The sequence below is a fragment of the Callithrix jacchus genome, chromosome 9 (assembly GCF_049354715.1).
Source record: "Callithrix jacchus isolate 240 chromosome 9, calJac240_pri, whole genome shotgun sequence".
NCBI lineage: Eukaryota > Metazoa > Chordata > Mammalia > Primates > Cebidae > Callithrix > Callithrix jacchus.
The window spans coordinates 99,930,365-99,949,543 of NC_133510.1; the positions used below are offsets into that span (position 1 = coordinate 99,930,365).

General features: G+C 36.8%; 1 protein-coding gene and 1 long non-coding RNA gene across 8 annotated transcripts in view; one reads left to right on the forward strand and one right to left on the reverse strand.

Annotated features, from left to right (window-relative positions):
* The window catches only part of CFAP54 (cilia and flagella associated protein 54), a 363,952-nt gene that overhangs the window by 339,026 nt on the left and 5,747 nt on the right, over positions 1-19,179 (forward strand). For 5 of the 7 annotated variants that reach the window (XR_004728978.3, XR_013522376.1, XR_013522375.1 and 2 more), the window contains 2 exons: positions 10,390-10,523; positions 13,979-14,084. Coding sequence is in view for 1 of the 7 variants with exons in the window: in XM_017976307.4 (XP_017831796.4) it covers positions 10,390-10,509 (120 nt within the window). In the remaining 6 variants the exon portion in view is untranslated. The remainder of the gene's footprint in view (positions 1-10,389; positions 10,524-13,978; positions 14,085-19,179) is intronic. The other 2 variants (XR_013522378.1, XM_017976307.4) reach the window with 1 other exon arrangement.
* LOC144577787 (uncharacterized) overlaps positions 14,524-19,179 on the reverse strand; it is a 32,015-nt gene continuing 27,359 nt past the window's right edge. Inside the window, exon 3 of the long non-coding RNA XR_013522381.1 lies at positions 14,524-14,647. This is a non-coding gene — a long non-coding RNA (uncharacterized LOC144577787). The remainder of the gene's footprint in view (positions 14,648-19,179) is intronic.

A 19,179-nucleotide genomic window follows, 5' to 3' on the forward strand; every position in this document is an offset into this window, starting at 1 on the left:
TATAAAAATACTACCTGTGATTGGGTAATTTGTAAAGAAAGGAAGTTTAATTGATTCAGTTACGTATGGCTGGGGAGACCTCAGGAAACTTACAACTATGGTGGACGGCAAAGGGGAAGCAAGGCATGTCTTACATGGCAGTGGGCAAGAGAGAAAGCAGGAAATATGCCAGACACTTAGCAAACAGATCTCATGAGGACTCCCTCACTATCAGGAGAACAGCATGAGGGAAACCACCCTGATGCTCCAGTCACCTCCCACCAGGTCCCTCCCTTGACAGGTGGTGATAATAATTTGAGATGAGATTTGGGTGAGGATACAGAGCCAAACCATATCAGTATAAAAAACATATCACTTTGTAAAAAGTTATATGGGCTCACTTTAATACAGGTCAAGAAATATCCCAAAAGAAATACTTTACATTTTAATGCTGTCATTTTATTTGAAATTATGTAAATGCTACAATTAAAAAAAAATCTTGAACTCTTTGGGGAAAAGGTATAACTCTGACTTTCTAAAGCATATTTGGGTTCACTTAGTATTTATGACATTGATGTACTGTGACTATGAGATAAATTTAGCATTTTCACCTAACTTAACATTTTAAAAATTTGTCTTCATGATTTTGATGGTAGTGGTAATAAGTGAGTAAAATGTTTGCTTCATACATGTATCCTGACCATGTTTAGGTGGTTTACTAATTCCAATTCTATTCCTGATTTAAGTAGTGGGTTTACAAATAATAAGGCTCATTATCTCCTCTGTGAATCAACATTATTTTGAAAGTTTTAGCTGTTGTAATAAGGCAAGAGAGTAAAATCAATAAACATAAATATTAAAAAATAACAGACAAAACTATATTTATTTATAAATAATATTTTAAAACCCAAACCCAAGAGTTTTTAGAAATGATTCAAACTAAGAGAATCATTTCTGGATGTAAAAATCAGTAACTTCTTTCTTCTAGGAATAATTAAAATGGAAATTTTAAAAAGTTTATTCACAATACTGGCAAATTATAAAACGCCTAGGAATAAATTAACAAAAATAGTACAGGATATAAGTAAAGATAAGGATGTAGTTTTAGTAACAGACAATTTTTCTATGCCATTCATTTAATAAGCCTGCCCCTGCCTTCCTTAATTGTAAAATCAACTAATCATATATTAATAATACCCTATCATCACTTCCAATTAACATTATGTGGGAGTTCTTAGCCTGCAAAATAAAGGAAGAATTTTTAACAGGTTTAAATATGGGAAAGAAAGAAAGCTTTCATTATTCACAAACAGAAAATCCAAAATAGTCTTCAGAATAACTCTTAGGATGTATAAGTGAATTTAGCAAAGTTTCTATCTGTACTATCGCTGGAAATATAAATTTATTTTTATATAGCAGAAGCAATAACCAGAAATTTAAAAAAAATTAAACTCTCATTTATAGTAGTACCAGAAAATTCACATGGACATACAAAGGACCCAGAATAACTAAGACCATCTGAAAGGAACAAGTGGAGGGACTTAATTTCTAGTTCTCAAATCTCATTAAAGAGCTGCGATAACACTGCCTGTGATTGCAGTGAATATAGATAAATAGAGTTAGAGAGGATAGGTAGGTAGGTAGGTAAATAGGTAGGTAGATAGACAGACAGATAGTCTCTCAATATTTATAGAATAGAGACTATCTCTCTTCATCTATCTGGACTCTCTATTATATTTATGTATTTGTAAATAGTCCGGGAAGAGATCCATACATATGCAGTCCTATGATTTAATGACAAAGGTGACTTATCTTTTCAATAAATGAGTTGAGTCAATTGGATATCTAAAAATAATGTGCCTCAATCCTTACTTTACAGAATATACAAATTCGATTCCAAATTGATTGTGGCAATAAATGTGGAAGATAAAACAATAAAGCTAGAGGAAATCATAAGAGATTATCTTCATGACCTTGGTGTTAGCAAAGCTTTCATAAAATAGGATACACTTTTGAAAATTCCAATCATAAAGAAAAGACTGATAAATTGGACTGTATTTTAAGATACCAGCAGGAGGGCAAAATGGCAAGCCACAGAGTGGGAGGAAATTTTTATATATACCCCAACAAAAGACCTGATTCTAGACTATATTAAGAATTCCTGTATATGTGAATGAGAAAAAGACACCTCAGTATAAACTGGACCAAAGACCTGTACTTCAACAGAGACCTATACTTAAGTTCAGTGTTACTAGTTTCCATGGATGTCACATTAAAAACATAGTGTGATGGTATATGACATGTGCAAAACATACCAGAACAGCCACAATTTTAAACAGAAATTGTCAGAGTTTGTGAAGCTGTGGAATAACTGGAGCTGGTGGAAAATATAAATTAGAAAACTGTTTGGTAGGATCAGCTTTGAGGTATAAATATGTATCTGATGGTCCAGCAAATTCATTTTCATGTATATGCCTAACAGAAATGTGACATGTGCACATCAAAAGATATTTTTATTCATAACACCAAAAATTGGAAGTAACTCAACTGACCATTAACTGGAAAAATGAATGAATTGTGTTACATTCACACAATGAAAATGATGTATCAATAAGAATAAACAAATTATTGCTTCGATCTAAAAACAGACAGGAAAGATTACATATTGTAAGATTCTATTCATATACAGTAACAACAAAGACATATATATATATATATATATATATATATATATATATATATATACACACACACACACACACACACACACCTGTTCAGTGACTATGAGGGAGCACCAGGGAGACTCCGTGAGTGTTGATCATATTCTGTTTCTTGACCAGGGTGATGGTTATATGAATATGTTCATTTTGAAAAAAAGTGTATATGCAAGTTACACATTTATGACTTCTCCTTTTCTATCTACATGTTATGATTAAATCAGAAGAATTTTTCCTAAAAAAATTTCTACTTTTTTGTATATGCAAGTTACACATTTATGACTTCTCCTTTTCTATCTACATGTTATGATTAAATCAGAAGAATTTTTCCTAAAAAAATTTCTACTTTTTACTTAAAAAAATTGTGTTTGGCAAGGGGAAAATATAGGATACTGTAATTTAGCATGATAGAAATAGCTAAAATTTGAAGTATCTGACTTGTCTACCAAAGGGCTTAAAATGCCTAGAATATCTAGAAGGGAAGGCTTAAGAACACAAGAGTGGATTCTGACATTTTAGGGTAGTTTGTGTTCTCCTGAGGACCAACAAGGATTAATAACTCCTGGGTGACAACTGTTTTTTTTTTAATCTGTCTAATCTGTAGCTTTCACTGTTGGGCTCCATAAATAAACAATGCAATTAATCTTCATCCTTTGACAAGTGACCACTTGTTTCTTGAGGTTCAATGACAAGGTCGGAGACCAAAATGCTCTGTTTGTATCTAGTATATAAATTATGTCATGAAGATAATTTTAATGTTAAGTAAAATTAACTTAGCCACTTTGTTTTTTTGAAAAGCCATTCCGATCTTTAACATGGAAAGAATTCCACAATGAAAGCAATAGAGTACAAAAGAAAATACACATATATTAATGCAAATTATTATTTTTTATTTCCTACTTTGATTATCTGCTAAAGGGATTAAGTCAGACATGAGATAAAATAGGTGGACCATTTAGTGCAGTTAAATAGCAATGAGGTATAACCAAAATAATCATGGTAAACACATGTAATTTGAACATATTAATAAACCAGTTAATATTAGCTTGCCAAAATGTTTCCTATATTTTTCTGAAGAAGAAATAGTAGTGAAATAGCAAAACAACAGCAACAACAACAAAAAAGATGTGTAACATTCTCTAATATATTACCTTGAGTGAACCCTCATATATTACTGGTTGAAATGATAATTGCCCCAACATATTTGGAAAGTAATTCTGTAAATAAATGTTAAAGTGTAAAAGGTAAATGCCATATGATGTGGGGAATATGGGAACTATAGTTCAAGATGAGATTTGGGTGGGGACACAGCCAAACCATATTATTCTGCCCCTCCCATATCTCATGTCCTCACAATTCAAAACACAATCAGGCCCTTCCAACAGTCCCCGAAAGTCTTAATTCGTCCCAGCATTAACTCAAAGTCCAAGTCCAAAGTTTCATCTGAGACAAGATAAGTCCCTTTTGCCTATGAGCCTATAAAATAAAAAGCAAGTTAGTTACTTCCTAGATACAATGGGGTGTAGGCATTGAATAAATACACCCACTCCAAATGGGAGAAATTGGCCAAAAAAGGGGGGGCTACAGGCCCCATGCAGGTCCAAAATCCAATAGGGCAGTCATTAAACCTTAAAGTTCTAAAATGATTTTCTTTGACTCCATGTCACACACCCAGGGCATGCTGATGCAAGAGGTGTGCTGCCATGGCCTTGGGCAGCTCTGCCTCTATGGGTTTGCAGGGTATAGTGCCTCTCCTGGATGTTTGCACAGGCTGGTGTTGAGTGTTTTTAGTTTTTCCAGGTGCACATTGCAAGCTATCAGTGAATCTACCATTCTGGGGTCTGGAGGTTAGTGGCCCTCTTCTCACAGTTCCACTAGGCAGTGCCCCAGTGGGGACTCTGTTTGGGAGCTCTGACTCCACATTTCCCTTATGCACTGCCTTAGCAGAGGTTCTCCGTAAGGGCCCTGCCCCGGCAACAAACTTCTGCGTGGACATCCAGGCATTTCCATACATCCTCTGAAATCTAGGCGATGGTTCCCAAACCTCAGTTCTTTAGTTCTGTGCACCCACAGGCTCAACACCATGTAGAAGCTGCTAAGGCTTGGGGCTTACACTCTGATGTCATGGTCTGAGCTGTACCTTGGCTCCTTTTAGCCATGGCTGGAGCAACTTGGAGGCAGAACCCCAAGTCCCTAAGCTGCACACAGCAGTGGGGGGGAGGGGGTCCTGGACCTGGCCCCTGAAACCATTTTTCCTTTCTAGGCCCTGGGTCTGCCCCAAAGGTCTTTGACATGCCCTGGAGCATAAATTGTGACATTTTCCTCATTGTCTTGGTGGTTATCATTTGGCTTCTTGTTACTTGTGCAAATTTCTGCAGCAGGCTTTAATTTCTCCACAGAAGATGAGTTTTTCTTTTCTACTGCATTGTCAGCCTGCAAATTTTCCAAACTTTTATGCTCTGCTTCCACTTGAATGCTTTGCCGCTTAGAAATTTCTTCTACCAGATACCCTAAGTCATTTCTCTGAAGTTCAAAGTTCCACAGATCTCTAGGAAGGGCAGGGGCAAAATGCTGCCAGTCTCTTTGCTAAAGCATAACAAGAGTCATCTTTGTTCCAGTTCCTAACAAGTTCCTCATCTCCATCTGAGACCACCTCATCCTGGGCTTTATCATCCATATCACTATCAGTATTTTGGTCAAAGCCATTCAACAAGTCTCTAGGAAGTTCCAAACTTTCTCACATCTTCCTGTCTCCTGAGCCCTCCAAGTCTCTAGGAAGTTCCTTACTTTCCCACATTTTCCTGTCTCCTTCTGAGCCCTCCAAACTGTCCCAGCCTCTGCCTGTTACTCAGTTCCAAAGTCATTTCCACATTTTCAGGTACGTTGACAACAGTACCCCACTTCTGATACCAGTTTACTGGATTAGTCTGTTCTCTCTCTGCTAATTAAGACATACCTGATACTGGGTAATTTATAAAGAAAATAGCTTTAATTGATTCACAGTTCTGCAGGGCTGCAGAGGCCTCAGAAAATTTACGTTCATGGTGGAAGGGGAAACAAACACATCCTTCTTCACATGGCAGCAGCAAACAGAAGTACAGAGCAAAGTCGGGGGAAATCCTTTTATAAAACTATCAGCTCTCTTGAGAACTCACTCACTATCACAAGAACAGTATGGAGGTAGCTGTCCCCATGATTCAATTACTTCCCACGATGTCCCTCCCATGACACATGGGGATTATGAGAACTACAGTTCAAGATGATATTTGGGTGGGGACACAGCCAAACCATATCAAGCCCAGTACCCAATAGTTATCTTTTCTTCTCCTCTTCCTCCTCCCACTTTCCACTCTCAAGTAGACCCTGGTGTCTGTTCTTTTCTTCTTTGTGTTCATAAGTTCTCATCATTTAGCTTCCACTTATAAGTGAAAACGTGGTATTTGGTTTTCTGTTCTCACATTAGTTTGCTGAGGATAATATCATCTAGCTTCATCCATGTTCCATAAAAGACATGATCCCATTCTTTTTAATGGCTATATAGTATTCCATGGTGTATATGTACCTCAATTTCTTTATCGAATCTGTCATTGATGGGCATTTAGGTTGATTCCATGTTGATATGGTTTGGCTCTGTGTCCTGACCCAAATCTCATCTCAAATTGTCAAAGAGGGACCTGGTGGGAGGTGATTGAATAATGGGGGTGTATTCTTCTGTGCTGTTTTGTGATAGTGACTTATCATGAGATCTGATGGTTTTAAAGTGGCTCTTCCTCCTTCATTCTTTCTTTCCTGCCACCCTGTGAAGAAGGTGCTTGCTTTCCCTTTGCCTTTTGACATGATTATAAGTTTTCCAAGTCCTCCCCAGCCATGTGGAACTGTGAGGCAATTAAACCTCTTTTCTTATAAATTACCCAGTCTCAGAAAGCTCCTTATAGCTGTATGAAAATGGACCAATGCACATGTCTTTGCTACTGTGAATAGTGCTGCAGTGAACATTTGCGTGCACATGTCTCAATGGTAGAATGATTTACATTTCTCTGGGTATACACCCAGTAATGGGATTACTGGGTCTAATGATAGTTCCACTTTCAGTGCTTTGAGGAATCACCGTACTGTTTTCCACAATGGTTCAACTAAGTTACACTCCCATCAACAGTGTATAATGTTCTCTCTTTCTCTGCAACCTTGCCAGCATCTGTTATTTTTTGACTTTTTAATATAACAATAGCCATTCTGGTGTGAGATGGCATCTCATTGTGGTTTTGATTTATCTAATGATCAGTGATAGTGAGGTTTTACTCGTATGCTTCCTGGGTGCAGGTATGTATTCTTTTGAAGTGTCTGTTCACGTCCTTTGCCCATTTTTTAGTGAGGTTGTTTTTCTCTTGTAAATTGTGTTTCAGTTCCTCATAGATGCTGGATATTATACGTTTGTCAGATGTGTAATTTGCAAATATTTTCTCCCATTCTCTAGGTTGTCTGTTTACTCTTGTAGTTTCTTTTGCTGCACAGAAGCTCTTAAGTTTAAGTAGATTCCACTTGCCAATTTTTTTTTTTGTGATTGCTTTTAGTGTCTTTTTCATGAAATTTTTGCTCATTTCTGTGTCCAGCATGGTATTGCCTAGGTCATCTTCAAGATTTGTATAGATTTGGAAATGCAATAATATTCAGAATTGCCACAAAAAAATAAGATACCTAGGAATGCAGCTAACCATGGATGTGAAAGATCCCTGCAATGAGAATTATGAAATATTGCTCAAATAAATCAGGAAAGACACAAACAAACGGAAAAACACCCCAGGCTCATGGATAGGAAGCATCAATAGCATTAAAATGGCATACTACCCAGAGCAATTTACAGATTCAGTGCTATTCTTATCAAACTACCAACAACATTCTTCACAGAACTAGAAAAAATGATTTAAAAATTCATGGAACTAAAGTTATGGAACCAAAAGAGAGCCTGAATAGCCAAGTCAACCTTAAACAAAAAGAACAACTCTACAGGCATTATGTTACCTGACTTTATCTACAGGGATACAGTAACCACAACAGCATGGCACTGATACAAACATAGGCACATAGACCAATAGAACAGAATAGAGAGCCCAGAAATGTTGCCATATACCTATGACCATCTGATCTTCAACAAAGGTGACAAAAACAAGCAATGGGGAAAAGACTCCTGTTCAATAAGTGGTGCTGAGGTAGCTGGCTAGCCATATGCAGAAGACTGAAGCTAGACCCCCTTCTTTATATCATATACAAAGATCAATTCAAAATAGACTGTTTATATTTTATGCATGTAGAAATTAAAGTTCAAAGAGATTAAACATTTTACCCAGCCTCACATAACTGGTAAGTGATGAGGTCTGAATTTGAACCCACCTCCGCCTCCTGGGTTCAAGCGATTCTCCTGCCTCAGCCTCCTCAGGAGCTGGGATTCCAGGCGAATGCCACCATGCCTGGTTAATTTTTTGTATTTTTAGTAGAGACAGGGTTTCACTATGTTGGCCAGGCTTATCTTGAACTCCTGACCTTGTGATCCCCCCACCTCAGACTCCCAAAGTGCTGGGATTACAGGTGTGAGCCACCTCGCCCGGCCCCAGTATGTACACTCTTAACACCATGTAGTTATTCTGCCTCCCTGAATTGATTAAGGAGGGATATATCTTTATATATTGCTAATTGAAAAAGCAAATAATGGAAACCTAATAATTCCATTTTTAAAAAGAAAGAAAAAACTATCCAATATACTTTCCAGTATGGAAACATTGATTATATTAGGATTGATCAAGGAAGGGAGATATTAATTTTTTATTTATGTATCTCTTTATTGTTAGCTGTTATAGAAAACACTGGAATACTTTTTTAATCCAAGAAAGTGATGTAAAAGTTAACAAAAACCAGCCTCCAAATGCAGTATCTACATTTAGGTTCATTATGCTTTCTTTTTTTTTTTTTTTGCAAGACTATATATATATATTTTTTATTGCATTTTAGGTTTTGGGGTACATGTGCAGAGCATGCAATACAGTTGCATAGGTACACACAGGGCAGTGTGTTTTGTTTGCTTTCTCCCCTTCACCCACATTTGGTATTTCTCCCCTGGCAATCCCTCCCCACCTCCCCCTCCCACTGGCCCTCCCCTTTTCCCCCTATAAACCCCAGTGTTTAGTACTCCCCTCTCTGTGTCCATGTGTTCTCATTTTTCATCACCCGCCTATGAGTGAGAATATGTGGTGTTTCATTTTCTGTTCTTGTGTCAGTTTGCTGAGAATGATGTTCTCCAGATTCATCCATGTCCCTATAAACGACACGAACTCATCATTTCTGATTGCTGCATAATATTCCATGGTGTATATGTGCCACATTTTCCCAATCCAGTCTATCATCAATGGGCATTTGGGTTGATTCCAGGTCTTTGCTATTGTAAACAGTGCTGCAATAAACATTCGTGTGCATGTGTCCTTATAGTAGAATGATTTATAGTCCTTTGGATATATACCCAGTAATGGGATTGCTGGGTCAAATGGAATTTCTATTTCTAAGGCCTTGAGGAATCGCCACACTGTCTTCCACAATGGTTGGACTAATTTACACTCCCACCAACAATGTAAAAGTGTTCCTTTTTCTCCACATCCTCTCCAGCATCTGTTGTCTCCAGATTTTTTAATGATCGCCATTCTAACTGGCGTGAGATGGTATCTCAATGTGGTTTTGATTTGCATCTCTCTGATGACCAGTGACGATGAGCATTTTTTCATATGATTGTTGGCCTCATATATGTCTTTGATAAACCTGACAAAAACAAGCAATGGGGAAAGGACTCCCTGTTCAACAAATGGTGTTGGGAAAACTGGCTAGCCATGTGTAGAAAGCAGAAACTGGACCCCTTCCTGACACCTTACACCAAAATTAACTCCAGATGCATTATGCTTTCTTGAAAATAAAACATGTCTGGCTCATTTAACAAGTAGACAAGAAATTAATAGAAACTTGTCCTCTAATTTTTTTTTTTTTTAACCAGGATTCAGACCCACAAGGTATAACTCATTGTGGTCATTCCATGCAAGTATTTACCTAGATTGGCATGAAGTGGTCCCTAGCAAACATTTGTTTTCCTTCCTTCAATTTTGTTCTCGCCTCCTTGGCCTTCCCCCAACCAATAACCAAATGCTATGACCACAAAATTAGTCTTTATTTTCCAGTTTTCAGCCTGCCCGGGATGACTTTGGCTGTAGTTCTTGCTCGTGGTAACGCAGTGTCTCTTTCAGATAGACTGATTTCCAAACATAACTTCCTGGTGCTTCCTCTTTCACTGTGTCAAGACTTATGAGAGACAGGAGATTGGCCAACTGGTCAATCTGTTGCACAGGAAAGCATTTTATTAAAAGGAGGGCCAAAAGTCCTACATTAAGAACCATGTACAATGATTATATAAATACAAATAGTTCTTATTTTTAGAAGTGTTTGCTGTTTTATAGGCTGATATGTGAATCTTAATAGGATGTGGCATGATATATGTGCCATTTCAGCAGTTTAGAGATATGAAACTTCATGCCTTACCTGAGGCACACAAGTTAACTCTCTTTTATATAAAATTATTAGAAATTGGTATTTGGGTATTTTGAAAACTTTGTCAACAGTTTGAAACAATGCATTTCATGAACACTTTTATGCTTTTCCTCAGGTCCCATTTGATATCTCGCTGCCATCTATATTCAGTCTTGAGAGACTGTTTGATCTGGCTAATGGTTGCATTTTACCAGGAGGAAGCCTTTTCAGCTGGATAGTGTCAATTATTCCCTGAACATCCTTTACACGGTAAACTTATAAAGGAGTCGATTGTTGTTTCTCTTGGTTTGGACTAAGTTTTTGGAATGGTCCTCTTAAAACAACAGAAATAAAATTGTTTTCTTATACAAGCTAAATTTCTTTAAAATTATTGTTTTGAGGAATGTCTTAAATTGTACTTAAATGACAATGCTGTTGCTTATTAAAACCATCTTACAGAGCTATTTGTAGAAAACAAGTTTGTGCACAGTGCAACTATTTTCACCTTTGTAGTCATTTATGTTCAGCTTGGTTTTAGACAGACCCATAAAGCAAGATTGGATGAAACCAGTGGTTCTCAGCTGGGAGCCATTTTGTCCACTAGGTGACATTTGACAATGTCTGGAGACACATTTGGTTGTTATCACTGGTGGAGTACTAGTGGCAGCCAGTGGCTAAACATCCTACAAAACACAGGATGGCTCCCACAAGAAAGAATGACCAAGCCTAAAATGTCACTACTGCTAGTCTTGTAAAAATCTGGATTAAATCCCAACATGTGCTAATTTCAACTGGGAAGAAATCTGTAGCAAATTAGACCTTCCATATCTTATACTTCTAAGAGGCAATATTGCGTAGACTTTTAGAGTGCCAACTTTAGAATTGTATAGACCTGGGTTTAAATAGTGACTTTGCCATTTGCTAGCTTTGCTACTTTGGGTATTAACTTAAATTCTGTAAGCTTTTATTTCTTCATCTGTAGAATGGGGATGTTAGTCTCTATCTCATAGGATTGCTGCGTGTATTAATTAGGTGAGTTGAAGTAATAAGCTGCATAGCACAATGCCCGCTGTAATGAAAGAGTGCTGGGAGTATTGGTTTTCTGCCAAATTGGAAAAGGACCCTGCATTTCTGACTCATTTTTTCTAGTGTCTAGCAATGCCACACATGAATGCTTCCCAGATGCTAGTCAATGAATGAATGCTCATGGCAAAATAATAATAATAATAACAACACAAATGTGTTTTTCTAAAGCTCAGTTGGTTTAATGTATTATCTTCTATTCTGAATTTCCTACTAGTGTTAAAAAGGCTTTTTTTAAAAAATAAAGCAATGGTAATAGTAGCTGGCACCTGGCATTTTAAAATAGTCTCATTCGATAATAGAAGAAAAAATGCCAATTTATGTTAGTCTCTAAATTTGGAAATGTAGACATCTATGAAGTTCTAAAGTCTGGAAACAGCGAAGGTAGAATTGTTCTAGGATACTATGTAGAGGAAGCAAGTCTTTAGCAAAGCATTTAAGGATAAGAAGGATTTTGATGGTTGAAAATTTGCTAAAAAATTTTGCTAGAAGGGGGCACACTGTAGGAGAACAGAGGCATAAAAATAAAAACACATATGGTTTATGTTCAAAGGACTTGCCTGTGACCTCCCTGGAGTGTGCACAGTTATGATGGAAAATAAACTATAAGGATGAACTAGAATGAAGTCTTCAGGCTTGAATCAGTAGATGAAAGGGTGCCATTACAAGTGACTGAGGAGAGAAGTGACAAGTTCTTGACATTAGTAGGCATTTAATAACTATTGGATGAATGAAAGAAATGAGTGCAATGAATGATGGCGTGGTCTCCAGGGCAGATAAGAATGCAAGCATCACACTCTGGGGTCTGTTGGGGGGAAAGAGGGGAGCGACAGCGGTGGGTGGGGACTTGGGGAGAGATAGCATGGGGAGAAATGCCAGGTATAGGTGAAGGGGAGGAAGGCAGCAAATCACGCTGCCATGTGTGTACCTGTGTAACAATCTTGCATGTTCTTCACATGTACCCCAAAACCTAAAATGCAATTGTGTGTGTGTGTGTGTGTGTGTGTATGTGTAAATATATATAAAGAATGCAAGCTATAATGAAAGGGAAAGAAACAAAAGAAGGCTGATAGGAAACTAGGTTTTAATGAAAGAGAAAAATAACAAAATATTTACTAATGAATTCAAAGGGAAAAATTGTTGCCTGATGACTATCCCCTCATATAGAATAAAGTTTGAGTCAAACAGAAAAGCCATTTGGATGGTAATGGCTTGTATGTGAAGATGGCTTCTGAGTCCTTTGGTCTGAGACTGGGATTTATATATTTCTTTGCTGGGTTAGGGGTCACTTTGAAGGGTTTGCATTTCTCAGTGATGGAAGTTTAATTTATTATGCAAAGTTGGTTATTGAGGTCAAGAAAGGTGCAACAGAGTACCCACACACTTAATACAGGTGTGGAAACAGCACGACTCATAACCAAGACCATTTATGTTAACCTCCTGCTAATTTCCCATGAATGCAAATGCCCATCTTCTGGTTTTTGTCACTAGTAAGTTTTCCTAGTTAAATAATTTTCATTTCTCTGTACTTTAAATATTAGTGAACATAAGTGCTTGTACTATTTTTATAGAATCCTAGAACAATATTTGGCACATAAGTCTATAATATTTGTTGAGTGGATGGATAGATGGATATAATCTAGGCAAGATGGCACTATGGAGTTACAAAAAAAGGAGGGAGGCAGCAGTATCACCAACACTCCACCAGCATTGCCACTACCATTATTGCCTACCCTTTCTGGAACATTTACCTGCCATGCACGTATTTATAAGTGCTTCAGTGCATTTTCTCCCTCTGTCTTTACAAAACTTATGACCACAATGTACATAATATTACTGACCCCATATTCTAGACGAGGAAACAAAAACATAAAGCAGTTAAATAACTTGCCTAACAATCACAGTTAGTCGTAAGTAGAGCCAGGATTTAAATCCTCCCGGAAGAATCTGAGCTTTTCACCGCTAAGCTGGATTCCTCTGCCCTTGTACCCACTCCATGGCTCTAGGAAATTGGATAGTAAAGGGAGAGGAAGACATAGCTGAGGTTCAAGCTAAAACTGGGAAACTTGTCATCTTCCCTGGGGGCAGATTTTTAAAAATTACTTGCAGACCTGAATGGATGCCCCAAGAGTGAATGGAAGGAGGTCCCCAATGTTGTCTGCACTGATATATTGGTTTCCTCTGGGGAAGGCAGATCCCTTCCAACTATTGAAGATAACATTTTAGCACATTTTTTTTAACTTTTCTTCACTTTCACTTCTTACAGATGCTGTTATTCTTGGGTGTCATTTTGCCTAAGAGTAATGCTAAAACTGCACCAGACCATACAGTAACAGTTTCCCCATTTATACCATCATTCCAGAAATTCCCCATCTTTTGTAAAATCGGAGCAACTCTCACTAGTTAAAGCTGTACCTTTCTGTGCAAGGCTGTGAAGAAATGATGATGACCTGGGCTGAAGAACAAAAAGAAGATTCAAAATCTATAGGATGAAAGATATGTTTATGTCCAGAAATGTCTTTCGGAGATTTTTTTTAAAGACCAAATCACACAATTTGTAGCTGGTTTTTAAAATATACGGTATTTGCAAATGCTTTATAGCAGACATCTGCAATGTTTTCTATTTGTTTTAATTATAACAGAGAATGACAGGAGGCAAACTGAAAGGGGGAGAAGAAGGGGAGCAGACACAGTGGAGGGAAGTTGGGAAAGAGGGAAGAGAAGCCCATGCCAGCAGCTAAATGATAGGTAGGTAGTAAAACTCCAGCGCTTCCTGTATCTTTCTCCATATCAGTCTCCAAGAGATTGCTTTAGAAATTGACCACCTGCCAGCTATTCAGAGGCTTAAATGCAGTGGTCTAGGTTCACTTCATGCAAAGGCACTTTACACAGTCTCTAGCTCAGCCGTCTTGTTCTTCACTGAATTGCTGGGGAGAAATGGTGATTTGCTGGAGTAGAAATGCACTCTTCAGAAACCTGGCTTGTGCCTGCAGTCTGCATTGCCCTTCCTTCCCCTTTTGAACAACATCATGCAAATCCCTCCATCCAGTTCAAATGACCATGCAGAAGGGTGTCTGCCTCCGAGGACTCCTAGATCACTCCCAGGTGCCCTGCTTATTGTCTCTTAACAGTGTCCTTGGACACATAGTTTTGTATTGTATTTTTATATCACAGCCTTGTAACAGTAGCTCAAGAGTGTCATAGTGTGTGAGTCTGCTCCACATTGCTTTAGGTGACATTCATTTTGAGACTGAGTATGTTTTATTCCTAATGCATCATGGAACTTACAAGGTGTCCATAAAACCTGGAAACTGAAATGAAATATACATAATGTCATAAAAAATTATTATTATTTATTTAATATTATCTATGTATGCATAGGATTGAACAAGCTCCTAACTGGGGCTTAGGGAAGAAAACAGTGAATGCAGAAGTCCACAGCTTAACTACTCTTTGCCATTTTCTCATATTTGAAATGCATGGTATATCCTACAAAATAAGCTCCAACCCATTTGCCGAAGAAGACTGTGCAAGTCTCTGATACATTGATTATAATAGTGAAAACAAAGGAAAACCTATGAAATATCCATCAGGTAGATACCCATCAGGATAAAGAAACAGTGGCATAGTCATACAGGAGAATATTTTATAGAAGTTATAACTGAATAAATAAAATACTAAACAACATCCATAAATTGATTAATAATAGAGATATATGTCAATCTGGATTCATCTCAAAAGCAGGTCCAGCATATAGGATATATGTAAGAAGATACCATTGTAAAGCATTTGTATAAAGCTTAAACACAGATAAAACAATATAGTATTTATGAATGAGTATATATATATATGTATATATATATATATACATATACTAAAAAACAATATAGTATTTATGAATGAGTATATATATATGTATATATATATATACATATACTAAAAATATTTTTAACACAAGTTCATTAATGGTTGACACCAAATTCAGATTTGTGGTCACCTCTTTGATAAAGGAGGGAGAATGAACTCTAGGGAAAATGCTCAGGAGGTTTCATTTGTCTTTGTAAAATTTTCTCTCTTAAACTGAATGTTTGTTATATTAGTCTCGACTTCTTTTGCATACATAATTTGTTTCATAAATTAAAAACGAACACATCATTTGCCTTCCTCATCTTGGTTGGCTGGCAAGCTTTATATAGTTATTGGCTCGCCTATCAGTAAATAACTAATAAATTGAACTGTGATTCTCATCTCATTGTATGACTGGAACTGAGTAGTTCACATCTGGTTTCATTATTTTGGGTTTTAATGACAACTAAAAATCATTTTGAAACTAATGTTAAACTATATACATGTGCCCAATTTTAGAAAACTCAATCTATGAACATATTAAATTTTAATATAAGATAGTAGAGCCTTAATGAATGTTTAATTAAATTGAGTCAGATTCCCTGTTCGATTCCTATCAATTGTAAGTTCCTCATATACTTTAAATTATTTGATTTTCCAAAATTAGATATATGTCAAACTTTTTACATGACTGTTATGCAAAATGAGATTTACTTGTAAAATCCATCTATTATCCATAATTTTAACTTTAAAAAAATATTAAGAAAATTTTCTCTTTACCAAGACGTTTTTCCGGTTTCTACTTTCCACTTCAGTAGACTCTCAGGAGTTGCAACTTTGACTCTACGATTTCCATAGCAACAGACTTTTTTTGTCATAAGTACAGACATGATTAAGAAGGTTTTGGGGACAGCAGTTTTCTTCATAAATTCACTAGTTAAAAAGCTGGGTTAAGAGGGATGGCAATTTTTTTACAAGTAACAATTTGTAAAATAACTTGTAATATATGAACCCTGTAAAAAAACCATTTTCGACTGGAATTAGGAGACTATTTAAAATTAATTGCAAATGAATTGATTTTGTTCCTGTTTGAGATTTAAGATAACTTTAGTGCATTTTGTATATTACAACTTAGAATGGAATAGATCTAATACCAGCTTCTGCTCAAGTACAAACCACCCTGAACCATCCTTCTGAATTGTACATGATATGAAAACTGAGTAGATTTCTAAGAAATTCAAAGATTTCTAAGTAGTCTCAGAACTTGCCTAATTTAATTTGTCCCCACAAGATTCACAAGAATTTATTGGACTGCTTTCTTTTCTCTTCATTATAAAAGCGATTTGGAACTAATGTAGAAAATCAACAAAATATTGAAAGGTGAAAATAAGTTACCCAGAAGTTACCACTGTAAAATAACTGTTGTTAATATTTAACTACATTTTCTATAGCCTAATTATTTTCCCTAATAGCCAGAGATAAAACAAAACAATGTTCAGAAAAGTATTGAGATTTGAGTCAACTGTTTATATTCCCTAAGTGTAACATAGGCCTTTTCAGTGCTTATTGGCTGGGAAAATGCTCAAGGAATGTTTAGACCTGGTGGTTTGGATGAAATGCAGTTAGAATGATCAGGAAGTAATTAGATCCAAAGGAATTGTCCAGAGTTTGTTTTCCTAGTAATAAAGTATATGTAATGATCCATAGGAGAAAAAAATAATAAATCTTCATTTTGTCCTTTGGAGGCTGGTCATTTAATCTGTTTTTCACAGATACATTAGTATTTCTCTGACAAACTGAGCTCATTCATTCAAGCATACATTCGTTCATTTGATAGATCTTATTATTAGTCTGGGTCTCTGTTTCCTGGCAAAAATGTCCCTCATAACTCTTTATTTAAAAGATATTAATCAAATGCCAGTACTATGCCAGGGACTGTACACACAAGCAGTGATACTTAGGCAGTCCCTTCCTTCACTCACATCTGATCCAGCAATCTCACTACTGAATATCCGAAGGAAATGAAATAAACATGTCTGAAAGATGTCTGTCTTCCTGTGTTCAATGTGTATATATAATGTGTATATATAATGAAATATTATTCAGCCTTAAAAAATAAGGAAATAGGCCGGGCATGGTGGCTCACGCCTGTAATCCCAGCACTTTGGGAGGCCGAGGCAGATGGATCACAAGGTCAAGAGATTGAGACCCTCCTGGCAAACATGGGGAAACCCCACCTCTACTAAAAATATAAAAATTAGCTGGGCGTGATGGCACGTGCCTGTAGTCCCAACTACTCCGGAGGCTGAGGTAGGAGAATTGCTTAAATCCAGGAGGCAGAAGTTGCAGTGAGCTGAGATTGTGCCACTGTACTCCAGCCTGGTGACAGAGGAAGACTCCATCTCAAAAAAGTAAAAATAAATAAAAATAAGGAAATTATGTCATTTGCCACAACATTAAAGCTAAGTGAAATAAGCCAGGCACAGAAAGACAAATACTGCATGATCTCACTTATATATGGAATCTAAAAAAGTTGAACTCATAGAAGCAGAGAGTAGTTAACAGAGACTAGGGGAGGGGCTGTTGTACAAAATTTCAATTTAACAGGAGGAATGTGTTCAGGAGTTCTATTGTACAAAATAATGACTGTGGTTAGTAACAGTGTGTTGTACACTTGTAAATTGCTGAGAGAAGGTCTTAACTGTTCTCACTACAAAAAATAAGTATGTGAGAAATGCATGTATTAATTGGCCCAATGTAGCTATTCTAGAATGTACATGTATTTTGGAATAACATGTTTGTACATGATAAATATATACAATTTGAATTCGTCAATTTAAAAAAAAAAGACTTGTACCTAATGGCCTCAAGTCTTCATTCCAGAATCAACCTGGGCGTCTCCTCCACCACAGAGCCTGTCTGTACCACTTTCTCCCTGGTGTTTCCATGTAACATGTATGTGTCCTTATTACACTCATTCTGTTTTTCGTGTGCTTGTTTGCATATCTGTCCTCTACTTGAGGTCAAGACCAAAGTAGGTTGATTCAAGGAAACAAATTTATGTTCCCACTTTGAATAAAACTACCTTTATTCTTTTTTTGTTTTGTTTTTTTGAGATAGAGTCTCGCTCTGTCGCCAGGTGCCAGGCTGGAGTGCAGTGGCACAATCTCGGCTCACTGCAACATCTGCCTCCTGGGTTCAAGCAATTCTCCTGCCTCAGCCTCCCAAGGCTGGGGCTACAGGCACTCGCCATCATGCCCAGCTAATTTTTTTTTTTGTTTTGCATTTTTAGTAGAGACAGGGTTTCACCATGTTGGCCAGGATGGTCTCGATCTCTTGACCTTGTGTTCTGCCCACCTCAGCCTCCCAAAGTGCTGGGATTACAGGCATGAGCCACCACGCCCAGCAAAACTTTATTCTTAAGTTTAGATTTATATTTATTTGACTACAACTGAGGTTAAATGTTTTTCACATTTTTTGGTCGACTATATTTTTTCTGTTTTCATGCCTCTTTAGGATCTTTGCTTAATTTTTTACCTGTATGTTTATCTTTTCTTATTTTAGATTTCCAAGATCCCTCAATAACCAGCATATAAACTCTTTTTTATATATTTTGTGAAATTTTTTACATTCTCATTTTCCTTTCCATTTTTGTTTATGGTTCAGTGGTTCTTATTTTTCAAATTGTGGCAGTCTGATCTAGACCATTTAGTTATTCATATTTGAACTTGCTCAAAAAACTTAAGGTAGCTTATAAGTATGCATTCAAAATAATGGTAAGATTAATTAAAACCAGACAAGAAAAATTAGACACAGAAGATATGGTAGAAAAGTAAGATGGAACCAGGAGTTGGGTCCTTTTTATTTTCTTTTAATTTTTTAAACGTGCCGTTCATCCTTTGCATTCACTGGGAGTCAGCCATAGATTGCCTGTATGCTTTCCTGGGGGCACGTGCTACAATATAGTGCTTTACAAGATCAACAGCATTCTAAGGGA